The sequence below is a fragment of the Wasmannia auropunctata genome, unplaced genomic scaffold (genome assembly GCF_000956235.1).
Source record: "Wasmannia auropunctata unplaced genomic scaffold, wasmannia.A_1.0 LD335979.1, whole genome shotgun sequence".
Classification (NCBI taxonomy): Eukaryota; Metazoa; Arthropoda; class Insecta; order Hymenoptera; family Formicidae; genus Wasmannia; species Wasmannia auropunctata.
Genome location: NW_012026911.1, coordinates 73495 through 89925, shown reverse-complemented (window position 1 = coordinate 89925; position 16431 = coordinate 73495). Strand labels below are relative to the sequence as shown.

Here is a 16431-nt window from a genome sequence, read left to right as displayed (position 1 = left end):
ACGTGTGCTCTTCCGATCTTGTAATTATTTCATTTTTTCCCGTTTTTGGTACAAAATGCACCAGAGCCAGATACATTAGCATGTGTGTTTTAATCGTGGAAAAGGAAATTTTATTTTATGCGATTAATACGAAGTAGTTAGTAACCAACAAAAATAGTATTTTTGTCGATAAAACAGACGGCTTTAGCATCCTCTTAAAAAAGCATATTTCAAATCTTTTTTCTTATGTTTTACATAAGACTTTATCTCTTTCTAAGAATAAATATGTCGTGATGAAATTATATTTCAAATATGGTGTGATTATATTTTGTATAAGCCGCTTGCCGGAAAAGAAATGTTTCGCGGATAAAGTAGCTTCCGTAAGTTTGAGACCAGTATTTAGCGTCATCTGGTGGACAATCATAGTAATATTAAAAAAAAGATGTATGACAAGCTATTATTTTTTAACAATGCAAATGCACAGCTAAACGTAATTCTTTATTTTAATTCTTAATTAGTTTTCGATTTTCAAGATAAGGAAACAATTGTGTGCTCAGCTGGTTATCTAGATTCCTGTTGTGTTACATATATCGCTTTAATTTTATTGCTACGTAATGTTAAAAATTAACTATAGCTCAAAAATTTCTTTAGATGAAAATATAAAAATGTAATGTGCTAAAAAAAGTACTAAAAAAAAATACTGAATGTGAACAACGTCTCAACACATTCAATTTTTATTTATTTATTTAAAACGTGTGAAAATAAAATGTTTTTTTTTTTACCAAAACAACCGAGTTCGTCCTCTCCATGTGGACAATCAAAGTAACCGTCGCAGAGTCGGTCTCGTAATATTCGATCTCTGCATGAGCATTTCGTCTCGTCGCTGGCATCGCTGCAATCAACACGGCCGTCGCACCATTTCACCCTTGGTATGCAATGCGAATTATCGCACTGACGATAATTAACAGGACATTTGTTGAACGTGGGCTCTAAAAAACAATTATCACGCCTTTAAAAATGATGCTCTAATTTATCTTCTCAGAAAATTTTGTCTCAATTTAAACTTTACGTTTTCAAAATATGCTAAAAAGAAAAAAATATGATGGATAAAATAATTTAAGATAAATAAGATTAGAATATATTAGAAGAGAGAAATGATATAGACAAGATAATTTGAAAGAATCTTCGCAAGAAATCTGCAAAATACAATAATAATAGAAATTGAAATTTTATTATTTTGATAGCTCTTAATAACAATTTTCAAAATTATTATGTCGTTAAAGATGATATTCTGATTTACTTCTTCAAAAAATTTCATCTCAATCTAAGCTTTTTGAAGTATGTTAGAAAAGAAAACATAATAGATATTATATGAGATAGAGAAAATTAATCCTTCATGGTCAACACTTCATAATAGTTACACGATGGTCATACTGGAACAGAAATATGATCCGAGCTGTTTTTAAAGTCAACAGTATTAATTCTATTATTAACTTTAAAAAATTACAGTATATAATTTCAATCTTTAAGAAAATAGAACAATAGCGTTTTAGTGAAAAATTTAATCTTAACATTAAAAAAAAATGGTAAACGTTAACTTTGAAAAAATGAGTCTTTTTACTTAAAAAATCATAACTTTTTTAATTTTTAGTATTTTAAAACAAAATTTTAGCCTAACACTTTTGAGATGATGCACTTTTAAGAAAAAAATAGTATAATTATACGTGTTTGAAAAAAGAGATATTTATTTTGAAGATTTCTAAAATCTAGTGTAAAAGGTTATGCTCGGGCCATTTTGACCTAGTATGACCATAAAGGGTTAAACGAATATGTTAGAACAGAAATAATGTAGATAACATAATTCGAAAGAATCTTTGCAAGATATCTAATAATAATAGAAATTGAAATTTCATTATTTTGAGAGATTTTCAATTTTCAATTGAGAGAACAATTTTTAAAATAATTATCACGTCGTTAAAGATGACATTCTAATTTACTTCTTCAAAAAATTTTATCTTCATTTAAGCTTTTCGCAATACGTTAGAAAAAAAACACAATAGATTTTATAAGATAATTAAGATAGAGAAAATTAAACGAATATGTTAGAAAAGAGAAATGATGTAGATAACATAATTCGAAAGAATCTTCGCAAGATACTTATAAAATAATAATAGAAATAGAAATCTCATTTTTTCAATACTGAGAATCCTTTACACCGATTATAATTATTATTCGATTAAATCTGCATAAACTTCACTTACGTAAAGATAAGGTGGGATCAGGTCGCACGATAACACCGCCGTGCGGTAGTTTTTGTGATTCTTTTAACAGCGAGTCTTTCGCTTCGTCGGCTGAACGGTCGAATTGCGACGTGCCGGGGATCGGCGGGAAGCGGATGGTCGGCAGTGACATATAGCCGCAAAAATACGGCATGTTTGCGACTGGCTGCTGCTGCGGCTGGGACATAACCGCGGGTTGCTGCTGATTCAGCGGGAAGATCGACGGGAAGTTCGACACGGCGGGTCCCGTGGGGCCGACGCCTGGTCCCGTCGGCGGCGCCAGACCGCCGACGTAGTTAGGTCTGCCGGGCAGAAATTGCACCGTGTTCGCCTGCACCTGCATGTTCGGCAGCAACGGGGGGGAGGCCTGGTGAGACGACGGATTCTGGAACGAAAATCCGCGACCTTGCGCGGCGGAGGAGGAGGAGGCCGGGTAAAACGCCGCCGACGACGCCGGTGACAGCGACGCGGGCACACCGGCGGCGGGCTGGCCGGGATAGCCGAAGAAGCAGACCGGATGCGGCATCGACCACGTCGTGGGATTCAGTTGCAGCTGCTGAAAGGATTTCGTGCTCACCGCCGGCATCATGGAGGATTTGACGTCGTCCTTCGTCTGGAGAGAATTGTCGACCGGCTGCATGAACTGCTTGTAAGCGCGATGATGATCCATCGATCTCGATCCTGCAAGGGTTCCCTTCTTAAAAGCCGTTATATTTCCAAGAAAACAGTAAACCGCGTTTTATACCTACTCTTCACGGAGGGCGGAAGTGCCGCGGCAAGAAATTTATAACGGTCTGAAAAAAATTTATTTACCCGCCCCTGATTTACGAGTTAAATAAACTTCTTCTCCGTGTATACATATTTCATTCGCGAGTCATATCGAGCGTCTTTAGGTATGAATTTATGAAGATCCCGAGACTCTCGGCTTACCCTATATAGGGATTAAGTAAGCATATTAAACTGAATTTTCCTACGCGCGTGTTTCCGTATTAAGTACAAATATTTTTCGACAAACTTGAAAAGGAGACGTATTTAAATAAATGGCGGAGCAAAAAGGAGGAATTAGCGCGGGGGAAAAGAAGCAAGTAGGTGATGTGCGGACTTGAAGGTAAGCGCGCAGTATATTCAAGAGAGTAGAATGCAGAAGTTATAATGATATCATTATAGGTGTAAGGTCACATGATAGGTCACAAGGACTTCATTTGTCGCTTAAATAAGTCACAAGTGTAGGAATTGACGTCATTATGGAACTATTTCCGTACTACATTCTACCCGGATAAATATTGACGTAGGTATATAGCAAGCGCGGGCGTTCGCCATTATACGATTTAATTATTTCACCACTTCCGCCTACGTAGGTATTCTACGCCGCGACCACGTACCATTCATCGCTGCGGCGTCCGATCGATTCTCGGGGTGTCCCTCAAGCGAAGGGCGCACCGAAGGCTGCTGCATCACCGTGACGCCGCCGCCCGCGCCGTCGATTCCGGTCACGTCGGATCCCGCCGGCAAACTCGTCACGTTTTCAGTAATCTGCTTCGTAAAATCGACGATGGCCCGTGTTCCCGTTTCGATTGTTCCCATCGCATCAGCCGCGATCGTGGTTCCAACGAATCGCTCGCTATCCCGCACCGTAATAGCGCTATACCGCGTGGTGCTCGACTCCATCATCGCGGACGGCCGCGGCCTCACGCTCGTGATACCTTTGCCCTCGATTGTTACACGGAGTTGCTGCTGCTGGTCGATCCTCGACTGCACGCCGTCGGTTTGCATCTTTATCATCCGCGAGTCGTCGACAGTTGAATTACCGCCCGGCCGTTTGTCACCGCGGACGCCCGAATTGTCACTGTCGGCGCGTCCGTTCACGTATGCAGCTTCTGTCTGTTGGCTTTCATCGGAATTCGTATGATCAATTGTTACGGTACTGCTGGTTTCCGATACACCGGTGGTGTTCGCCGATGATTGATTCGTGACGTCTCGTAATTGACCGTCCGTAACCGAGTCGTCCGCCGCCGCCGCCTGGATTTTCGCCGCTTCCGTCCGATTGACTTGAGTCGGCCGCTTCGCGCCACCGCTCTCGGCTGCCTTGTCATCGAGCAGCTTAATGACGGTGGTGCCGTAATCGCTCGAGCGATTCGGCTCGGAAACGTAATCGTACGGGAAATATCGGTCCCTCGATCGCGACGCCGCGTGATCCTCGTCGCTCTCATCCGCAATGTTCAGCTTTATTATTTTCGCGCACTCGAGACACTTGAGAATATCCGTGGGCAACGATTTCCCGCCGTTTGTCGCCGGGAACTTATTGCTGAGCATCTCGAGCTGGCTTTGCACCGCCTGCAACAAATTCTCGCAGTGCTTCGCGCTCAGATCGCAATCTCTCCGCTTGCGAGATAGCTCCCGCTTGATCAGATGCGCGCCGACGTGTCGCCCGTTTATTGTTGGCACGTCGTCAGCTGCAGCTTCTGCAACTCGCGTTATCCGGCTCGTAAGCACCCGCGTCTGATCGCTGAAGGATGAGCTGCCATCGATCGTCCGTCGCGCCCGGGACTTCAACAATGATCTTCCGTCGCGAGGAAAGCCCGGCCTGATCGCTCGCTTCACGCGTGCTTCCGGTTGAACGGGAACTGAAAGAATCGTGAAAGAAGTATGGTGGAAGAGATGATTCCTCGAGGACATCGGCTGGAAGTTGGCGATTGCGGAGGGCGACCGAAAGCCAATTTTTCGAGAAAGATAATATGCGGTGCTTCGCCCGTTTGCGTATAACGTTAAAATTTTACCAACCTGCAGAAGTATTGCGAGCGTCGTGCTCGGACATTATGGAAAACGTGAGATTGGCGATCGTCAGAAGAAGGATAATCAATAAGATCGAAATCGCTCCAGTCATCAGGAGAATGTTTTTGTGCCGTGCACAAAAGCTCGAATGGCAGCACACGCTCGACTGCGTCCTGTACTTGGATGTTGCGCCTGAAAATTGTGATTAATATTAACCTTTGAAATTTTGTAGATGCACGATAAAAACGATATTTGTAATGTAACATATTGCCATTGTCAAAAGATTTTTCAAAGCAAAATGAATTCTGTGAAAGAAAATTTAAGTTCGGATTTTATAAAGAAATCCACCGATATTTTTTGTACAACAAATGTCTACATTTTATGGCTCATAAATTTTGATACTATGATATTAAAAAAAAATCCTTTCACGTAAAAGTGGCTTGATTTTTAACGTAATCCGATAGTGTTACGTTTTTCAGAGTACTATTTGAAATTTTAAACTTGTCCCCTTAAAGAGATGCCGGGAGAACGTTCAAAATTCAATTTAAAAGACTGTACGATTTGAAATATTAAAATTCCCTCTCAAAGTTGCCGCCGGGAAAATTTCAAAATTCAATTATAAAAGGCCTTCGTTAATTATAACAAGAAAATCTTCGTATACATAAATCACATATTTTTATTCATGGTTCTTTAAGATATTAGTTTGTGCAACACTTTCTTTTTGAGCCACCCTATGTATTGTTTACCACGAGTTTTTAATTCATTAATTGTTTAATTTGATTTATTCTTCGTAGTGTTTTGAGATTAGCGTCAAAATATTATTAAATTGATTGTCGATTCAATCTGTTATATTACGTACTCCAGTTTTAATTTTGGACTGCGTTTCAAGACTAACTAATAATCGACGCAGTTTGCATTAATTAGAGAAAAATTACAAGAATTCACACAAAAATATTATTAAACGTCGAGATCCGTTTTGACCGAGAATAAGACTTCTGTTTGTTTATTTGTGTTATTTGTGCATGTCGGCTTTAGAATAAATAAAGTTCGGCGCGCAAGTCGAGTGTAAAGGAAAAGCGACGGAGGCGAAAACTTTTATGGAATTGTAAATTGGAAATGTAAAAGAAGCGTTTACTCTTCAAACACTTCTTTTACGTTTCGCTGTTCCAATTTACGCCTTATAGAAGTTACGTTTACTCTTCGCTCTCTTCTTACATTCGACTGACGTTCCGATTTTTATTTTCCACACAGAGGACGGTTTTCACTTATTACACGATTCAACAAAAAATGACTTTCTTTTGAACATTAGAACGCAATTATATCCTTAGTCCTGAAAATATTTTTTAAATAAAACGTTCAAACCATCTAAAAATATATGCAGCAAAAGTTTAATGCCATTGTAAATGCTTTTCCAAATAATTTTAAGTTTCATAAAACAGACTTAAAGTGATTAAAATGACCAATGGTAATGACCAATCATAATGAAGCAAGAACTTGGCGCGCCCGCATTTTATATACCTACATCTTATTAATCAATGAAATCCGGGCACGCCAAGTTTTTACATCATTATGATCATTTTAATCACCCTAAGTCTGTTTTATGAAACTTAAAATTGTTCGGAAAGTCAATGGCATTAAACTTTTGCTGCATATATTTTTGGATGGTTTAAACGTTTTATTTAAAAAATATTTTTGTCCCTTTGCCTAATTAAATACTTGGCAACTTATACAATCTCATATATGTTTTTGAACAACTTTAATTATCAAAATAATATTTTTGGTTTAGGAATACCCTCAGTCTCAAAACACAATAGATGCAGTAAGCCATAAGCCGTAAGATATAGATCCAGTCGCAGTCGAATGTGAAGGGAATAATCGATTATAATTGGTCAATCTTTTACGGCTTAAGGCTTACTACACCTATTGTGTTTCAAGACTAATGAAAAAACTATTGGAAATTATTAGAAAATCATTTAAATCCAATGTTGCATACTATATATTCTAATAATTTATCAGTATCTAATAGTATTTTTTTTTACAAGAGTAATCATCTCCCGTAGCTTTTTGAATGCTGAATACGAATCGAGTTGTTAAATTCCATCATGTCACAGTTTTGAGAAATTTAATTAAAGTTGGAATTTTAAGGAATTCATCTTAATTCAGATATTAAATTTGCATTAAATAATATGAAACATCTTTATATGTTTTTTCATGAAATTTAAACATGATTTAATTTTCATCTTCTATTTTGAATTTGTTAATTTTGACATTGGATTCGTATTCAATGTTATAAAAGTCCTTTACACGTTTATACATAAATTTTTGCAATTCGAACAATTCTTTTTAATTAAGTTTTGACATTTGCCATAGCAAATCACCATTTTATCAATTTTTATATTAGATTTGTGTTGTATTCAGTGATTTAAAAAACTTTCCAGTTTAAATAAATATAGAATTGGAAGCTACTTAATAAGTTGTCAATAATTTAATTTACAGATATTTTTCGAATGGAACGTATATTGTTAAATTACTTTATTAATCATAGTCGACACAATAAATTCCTTTTGAGGACCGATAGTTCTAACATGTTTAATTTTAATTGCAAATAAAATATCTCCAATACGTGATGTCGTAGTTATAATATAACAAAATAAATAAAAAGAGCCTTTTTGCAACTTTAACTGCAAATTTCTTAAACTGTGATGGAGCAATTTAAAATCAGACGCGTATTCAGCGTTCAAAAAAACTATGGAAAGTGATAAGTCTTTTATTCTGATTTTTTTTTTGTTAAACTACGTGTTATTTTAACTTTTTATTAATATACTTATCAAAACTTTCAATGAATTAATATGCAACTAGATCTATGCTTTTCAAAAATATCAATTCCGTGCGGCAAAGTGACTTCGAGTGGCTTACCTATATTTCGAATCCTCGAATCCGTCAACACAACGCAACATGGTGGATCGATTGGAACATCGACCATCTGCGGTGGCGGGCCTTTATCGGCGTGCGGTTTGTTCGATTTATCCAAAAGACGCACTAATTGTTTAACAAAAAAAAATTAGCAAAACAGGATTAATTCAAAGATTTAGAATTAATTATAGGCACAAAATCTCCCGATTATATTTTCGTTCGAACAACTTACTCTCGACTTTCGTCTTTAAAGTTGTTTGCGCGCGATCGTGCCGTCTCCCGTGTGCAAATTCCTGTGGCTTTACTCCGATCTTCACATGGGATTGCACCGACGGCGACTAATCCGGGATTTCGTTTCGTAGGTAGAGTAGCGTTTCGCTTCGCCGCGACGGCAACCCGGGCGCGTCAGCGAAAAATCGCTGACAGCTCGTGTGTCGTCTCCTGTTACCGTCTCCGTGTGAATGAACCTCCTTTTTTTTCTTTTTACACGCATTTCAACGAGTGTCGCCGCGCGCAGAGCTTGCAGAAATCTGTGAATGGAATTCTTGACTTCCATCGCAAAACGGCCGCGAATGTCGATTTCGTCAGCATGCAGGCTACGCGCCGCACGAAGCACAAAAAGAATCGATTGACCTTCCTTATTGTACGAAACAGCCCGAGAGAAACTTGAGTTTCCCGCGTATATTTCTCATCGTGATACGTTTACGAGAAGCTTGAATATTACGCTCGCGATTAATGGTTCTCATCTTCAAGCGGGGCAATTTTTCCTTGAAAACTCCGAACCTTAGTGGGAAAACTATTACTCTTCATTGCGGAAAGTTCTTTAGCTCGCGAAGTTATTTCTATCCAGAAAAAATGGAATAAAATGCCGGGCGATATTCTTTCTTGCGCGGAGAAATTAATGCGAACAAAACAGCCGCATGCAAGGGAAACGTCTCCTCTGGAGTTGATACACTTTTATCCTTCCGACGTAAATGAATAAGAAATTATATGTCCATATTTGTACAGTCTTGGCTATAAGTATAAAACATCAGTTTACCGCGTATTCTTGAAAAAAATAATATAATAAAAGCCAAAGGAGAATTAATATACGAACAAAATATAACAAAACATCAAAATTGTTATAAAAATAAATATTACTTTTTTAACAGAACTGCCTTTCAGTTTATTTTTCGTTCGATACGGTCCCGTTGTAGCGTGTTTTATACTTATGGCCAGGACTGTATAAGTAAGAGTACATTTTATAAAGATGAAATAATAAATATAAATCTGAAATGTAAAAAAATAAATAAAATTACTAAAATAACGGAATGTGTTTCTTTTCAAGAAATATATTTATTTTCACAAGACCCGATTTTACCAACGTTATTTTGATCTTAAGCAAAGCTTCAAATTCTCTTTTTGCTTTCTCAAAATTTTAGAGAGAAAGAGAGAGAGAGTTTTAAGCTCCGCTTAAACTCAAAATATTGGTGCAATCGGGCCTTAGTCTATTATTTTTATTTATTTTTTATCTTAATATAAATTATCACTCGCATTTAAAAAAAAAAGTATGTTCAGGTCAATAAACGAGCAAGAATTTAGATGTCGGTATAAAATATTATATTACTATTAATTATTACAATAACTCACGACGTTTCGGCCTGACTTGGTCCTTTTCAACTGCCTTACATAAATAATTAATGAATAAAAACCCGTACATTCTGTATAAATTACAAACCGAGTTAAAATTAAATATAGGATTTAAAAAATGGAAAATACGGTTGACATGCAGTTTAAATACACATTATCGCTTGGTAACATAACAGAGATAAACAAGATAACGTTAAACAATAAAAAATTACGAATTGATGTATAAAAATTTAAAGATTACAGTGTAGTATCGATGTATAAAAGAGTCAGTTAATAAAATATGTAATAATCATCGTTTTCTGTGCAAGAAAGTGTTATGTCTTGATATCGTTGATATGTTTAATTACCGAATGATTTAAAATGAATAAGTCCGTTTTTCTCCGATGGGTTTAAATTTGTTTATTGTGAATAACAGGTGTAAGAAGAACAAGCTCGCTAAGACAAAACACGCAAACACGATCGCGACAAACACGTTCTATAAAGTACGATATTACAAACATATAAGCACCTTCTTACAGACCTGTTATTCACAATAGACAAATTAAACCTAACGGAAAAAAACAGACTTATTACGCATTTCAAACCATTGTGAACAATCCATCCTACTAACAATAAGTGGAACAGGATGTAAGAAATTATATTCTTATCTGTCAGTGTATATACGACAAAAGAAAGAAACTTTAATTGTCTTGATACAAGGCGCAAGGTGTAAAGCCGAAATGCTGTGAAAGCAAATGTCGATGCCGCAGCTACAAAACAAACACATGCTCCGAAGTATTGATGAGATAAGTTTCCATCTATACAGGCCACTATGGTGAGCCGCAAATTAGCTGCGAATCGATTGCCGCAAGTGCAGGCGATAACACGTAACATGCCATTAAAAAAGCTCATGCATTTAAAAAGTCGCTCTATACGCTGCGGAGTTTCCGCGATACGCAATACGCATTTTCTCTTCTTATTTAACAACTTTCATGAGTAAACAAATTACTTAGATTGTATAATCTCACGTAAGCGAGAAATTATTCTACAAAAAGTAATAGACTGTAATAAATCCACACACGGTTGAAAAATTTATATTAAATTTAATACGTCTCTCACATGTCCCAAACGGTCCACTCAAATTTTTATGTTAATTTAACGCAAGATGAATATGCTATAAAAAGTAACATTATGTAAATTAACACATAAAAAATGTAACATTTAATTATAATTTGGAAACATTTTATGGAAACGTTATTCTTCAATAAAATTAACCAGTATATTTATCTTTCATTCATTTCGAATTTACGGTTTAAAACTACTTCATTTTTATGTTATTTATTCACTTACTTATAAACTGTGTTATTTTGGCACTGAGAAATATTGGCACTGAGAATGTCAATTTAACACAAAATATTTAAATAGCATAATCGCATTATATTAATTTAACAAGCAAATATGTTAAAAATTTGACACAAAATTTTAACAAGAACGTGTCGAGTGGACCGTTTCCAACATAAATACAAAATTCACACCTGATGAGTGCCTCATTTTATTATGTGTTAGAATTTTTTTTGTTATCATAGAACTGAGAAATAATTTCTAGGCTTTTAAGATTATTCGGTCTTCTAACTGAACATGATATAGACACAATTTGAATAATGCGTTGACCTTAGCGCGCGCACGCGCGCATGTGTGTGTGTGTGTGTGGAGAAGGAGAAAATTCCGTTGAGCTTCGTATCACTGCAAAATAGCTTGAATCTGAAACGTCTATATTTAAGTAACTATTAAAAATCGAATATTTTATGCACATTAATTGTAGGGTAATTCCGGTATATGCACCGCACGAAGATTTATGCCGCAGAAGTAAGAAAAAAATAGAAGAAGTGAAAGTAATTTTCTCGCAACCACTCTATTACATATCTTTATGTTATATTAATATTGTGTTATGATTTCAGTTTTTTTACTGTTAATATTTATAAGATTATTGTAAGTATATATTTATAAAATTATTGTAATTATTAAATCGATTTATCACTGTAATAAGAAGCGCAATCACAAGTTATAATCTACATAAAATGATTATTGTAGGAAATATAAAAGGATTCGTGGTTATTTCATGGTACATGGTACAAGTGTAGAGGAATTGTAAAGGATAGAGTATAGCAAAATACAAGTGCTTAGCTCTTATATTCTTTGTTTAGTTTATTGTCTCGTATATCCCATCTGTTTACGATATACGTCATTTTTAGCGCGTGAGATTTATACCATAGTACGAACGCTCTATTATTTATTTATAAATATAAAAGCAAATAATAATATTTTATAATACGTCCTTTACAATACATTAAGCATAATTTTTATGTATGTATATATTTAGGTATGTATTTATTTACAATCTGTGATAATACGTTTTTTATTTATTTATTAATAAGTCAATGTAAATTACGTTATCAATTCACGTGTTATTTACCATTATTATTTAGATTATTTGTATATTTTTTAAATCCCTCCCACCCGTGAGTAGCCGTATAATCCACCCATATTTTTATACGTCAAAAATGCATGGGTTTAAAGCATTTTTTAAATAAAAATAAATATTTTGGATTTCTAATATTTTTTTCATAGTAGTAGACAGAATAAAGTTTTTACTGATATAGTTCATTTATCTTAAACATAATTAATACTACCTGATAAGTTTTAAACAAGTGCGGCGTATATACCAGAGTTACCCTAAGTACCGCGCTTGACTCTCTCATTAGCCGTTTTTTCTCAATTCTTGTATTTTAAATACAAAATGTTTTTCACTATGTACAGAAAGTAAATCGGACTATAATTAATACATCCAACATTGATGGCAAATCAGTATTTTTTAAATACTAATTTTAACAAAGCAAGGAAGAGAAAGACGGGAGGAGAGAGGAGAGAAAGTTTACAATAACCAGCTGAAAGCTGAAAGGACATGTGAGGAGTATAAGGAAGCCGGCGGGAATAATGCCGGTTATAAGAATCGGAAACGACGATTCATTCAGAAATATAAGAATGGTGTTTTCGGTGTAACGCGATATCTCGCATCGTCAGTCGAGCCGCGATATTGCGTGTATATACGCATCGGCATACAATGTGCATAGGCTGCACATATTGTATTCGAAACGCTGGAAAGTTCGGCGCGACGACGACGCGACGGCGCTTTTCCGCGCCGCAGCGAAAAAAAATTAAACGCGATACTCTTCTATGTGTATATACATACATACATACATATATATATATATATATATATATGTATATATATATATATATATATATATATATATGTATATATATACACACTTTCTGAAAGCTGGCATAACGGGAAACAGGAGCGCGCGGAGTTAATTTCCTCGATGTTACATCGTCAGAATGACATCGTTCCTCGTATCTTTACTCTCGTACTAATTACTTCCCGGCTTCTGTATTTAAATACCTCTGTCGCGCCGTCGCGTCCCTGTGTATACGTCATTCTCTTAACTTTAAGTCATATTGCATGTGAAATGTGTCTTATATCTCTCGAAAAAGGGAAGCTTTCTAGCGTTGTGTACACACTTTTCGCAAAGTAAACATCTTTTGAACTCTTTCTTCCGTCAGCATCTGCGAACTTTAACATTTTAATCGAGACGAGAGATCGTGAAAATGGCTTTTTTACTTCTCGCAATTTACCGACGGACATTATTGAATTCCTCTGGACGTATATTTTCCGTTCCTCGCAAAGGAACGGAATTATTATATATATAATTTTTTCAGGGCTGGGCAAAATACATCATTAAAGTATTTAAAATACAAAGTACACAATACTGGCAATCTTAGTATTTGGATTACAAAATATAAAATACTTTCAATCTTTCGATTTGAAATACAAAATACAAAATAGTTTCAATCTTTCGGTTTGAAATACAAAATACAAAATACTTTTAAGTTTTTATTTAAAATACAAAATACTTTTTAATTTAATCTTTCAATTCTAATAATATATAATATAAAATAAACTATAATTATAATATTAAATTAACTCCCCCCTGCAACAGTCCTCTCCCCACTTTTAGAGAGAGAAAGAAAGCTGTTTTACTCTCTTACACTCTTTTCCTATTGTCCTGTATCAACCACACGATAAATCTGTTTACTAATGTGAGATTATGAAATTTGACTCTGATGACTTAATATATTGCTTGAAACTTGACGAAAATAATTAGTGTCGCTAATTGTTGTATGAGAAAAATTTAAATTACTATTAATTGTTGTCAACAATTTTTATCAATAATTTCTTTAGTATTTCAAATACAAGATAGATTGAAATTGTATATTTGAAATACAATTAAATACATTAAATAGCTCTTTCGAAATACAAAATACAAAATACTGTTATGTGCTCCGCTGAAATACAAAATACAAAATACAAATTGTATTTCAAATACAAGTATTTGAAGTATGCCCAGCCCTGAATTTGTCGATGCGAATTATAAGTTAAGTTATAAACGGAAAGAGGAGCTCGAGTTTCCCGCGAGTTTCGGATCAACGTAAAGTATTTCCGATACATGAAAGGGCCGCAATTAAAATTATATCTCGCTCTTTCTCGCTGCACGATCACGACTCTCGTTCGCGATTGTTAGCGCATAAAAGCGCGGTCGATAAATCATACGATCGCGCATCCCGCGCGCATTGTCGACGCGCGTCAGATCCGTTTTGTTGCGCTCGCTGGGATTGTTTGAGCTATTGTAGGAGACGATAATTGCACAATCCGGCATCGTTTTACTTTCACCTGTGAGTAGCTGCCCCGCGAGTCGCGCCGCGGATCGATGAAAGTGACACAGTCCGCGCTCCGACGTTATACACGCCGAGTGTATACACGCGATTGTTCCGACGTGCGCGCACATCGATTTTCGTTTTCATGTTCGCCGATCGACCGTTCCGCGATCGCACGTTAATTGACACGAAAGGAACACGTAAAACTCTGATAAGCAATTAGGTACCGACGATCATCTCTGTGCTATAAACGAATTGCCCCGCGCGCGGAAATTGGTATAATCGTTTGAAAATTATGACGGCTCGATGTATGGCTTGTTAATTACACATTTTCGCGTCGTCAAAGAGACGTTTATACTGGGAAATTTAGTGAGCAATTAATCAAAGCAAGCTAATCAAAGCTGTATAATTGAGTGATTAAACGTTGGCGCAAATCGTTCTCGATTGTCAAGTGCACATCTCGGTTCTTTGTGACATTTTAAAAGTAATTTTTATTTCACATTTCTATTGATCGACAGATTTAATGCATCTATATACATTTAATAAACTACTGTGGATTTTTTTTGTTATTAAAACTACTACTAATCTAGATATCTATTTACATTTTTCAAGTTGGGATTACATGCCACGGAAAGAACAATTTTGCTGAATCCAGATCAGAAAATAATTTTTGTTCAATAATCAAAATAATTTTGTGCGAAAGTCAAAATGATTCCTAGAATATCAAAACGTTTTATAGCAATGCTTATCAGCTTTAACATTCCAACAAATTATTTTGATGATTCAACAAATAATTATTTTCAGATCTGTTTTTAGCAAAATTTGTAGACCCTTCAACAAAATCGTTCTTTCCGTGTGTTCAAGCAGGCGACGACATCAGCTGGACATCTCGTGTACTGCATATATGTCAGCTTGTAAATCTGATATAACGTGTTGCGATATAAATTTTACGAGCAGCTAATCGTTTTTCAAGCGAGGTCTTAAGAAGAACAGAGAAAGAGAGTGTCCTTCGTAAATCAGACGACAGGAGAGAATTTTTTTTCTTGTTGAGATGACTACCATCCATCACGCTGGATTCCATCTGGAGAAAACAATATCTCTAATGACATTTGTAAGTATCTCTTAAGAGCTAATGCAGTTAACGATTCAAATCAATTAAGATATGTATGTTTTATTATTATATGTAAACGTGAATAATTTTAAGGAAAAATTGACTCGTATTTAGAAATAGATTAAAAACGAAAAAGAATAGAAGCTAATAAAATAAGCAAACAAGAAATGTTAGAACGGAATTATATCATTTATCAGTTTAACAATATTAAAGTTCAATATTTTCTAACTAACCGTTTTAATATTGTCAAATTAAACGATACGATTATAGTCTAACATCTTTTGTTTGTTCCTTTTATTAGCCTCTATTCCTTTCTGTTCTAATTGTAAATACTCTTCTAAAAATAAAACTATAATGTTATAAAAAATTGAAATAAATTAATGTAAAGGCTCCAAACCAACGAGTGAATAATGAGAACGTTATAAATAGAAATAAATAGATATATTAAACAAATTGCATTATAGTTTATTATAATTTTAACAAAATTATAGTTTATTACAGTTTAATATACATTATAGAGTTTATATAAAGTTTATTACAGTTTTTAACAAAGTATAAATCTATACTATTTTCTGGGTCACATCGCATTTAATATGCAAGATCCTTCACGCGAATGCTCGAAGTTGCACAGAGTTACGCTCGACTGATTAATTTATGCTTATACAGCACGGAAGATTTTAAATCGGAGATCGCTCTCCGCCACGCGCGTGCATCCTCTGAGAAATCACGGGAAAGATAGCGAGGAAGAATTATGCTCGAGCTGGTATGCGCGCTCGTATCGGAGTCAAGGGAAACCGGGACGTTCAATGTACTCTGCTTTTTATTTTTATATTTTTTACATTCTGCGCAACCGTTTGCATTCGTACCATCGACTATTTAAAAGTTGGCCTCTAACCGACGATATTTTTTCCTTATCCTTTTACACTCGACTATTCACCGAAAGAGGGGAAGAGAGAGAGAGAGAGAGAGAGAGAGAGAGAGAGAGAGAGAGAG

General features: G+C 35.5%; 1 protein-coding gene across 2 annotated transcripts in view; it reads right to left on the bottom strand.

Annotated features, from left to right (window-relative positions):
• LOC105454643 (serine protease nudel) overlaps positions 1-8300 on the bottom strand; it is a 28455-nt gene extending 20155 nt beyond the window's left edge. For both annotated transcript variants that reach the window (XM_011697402.1, XM_011697403.1), the window contains exons 1-6: positions 8176-8300; positions 7947-8069; positions 5040-5222; positions 3641-4882; positions 2241-2939; positions 762-968 (exon numbers count right to left, since the gene is read on the bottom strand). In XM_011697402.1, the coding sequence (XP_011695704.1) occupies positions 762-968; positions 2241-2939; positions 3641-4882; positions 5040-5222; positions 7947-8069; position 8176 (2455 nt within the window). In that variant the 5' untranslated portion in view covers positions 8177-8300. The remainder of the gene's footprint in view (positions 1-761; positions 969-2240; positions 2940-3640; positions 4883-5039; positions 5223-7946; positions 8070-8175) is intronic.
• Between the last annotated feature and the right edge of the window lie 8131 nt (positions 8301-16431).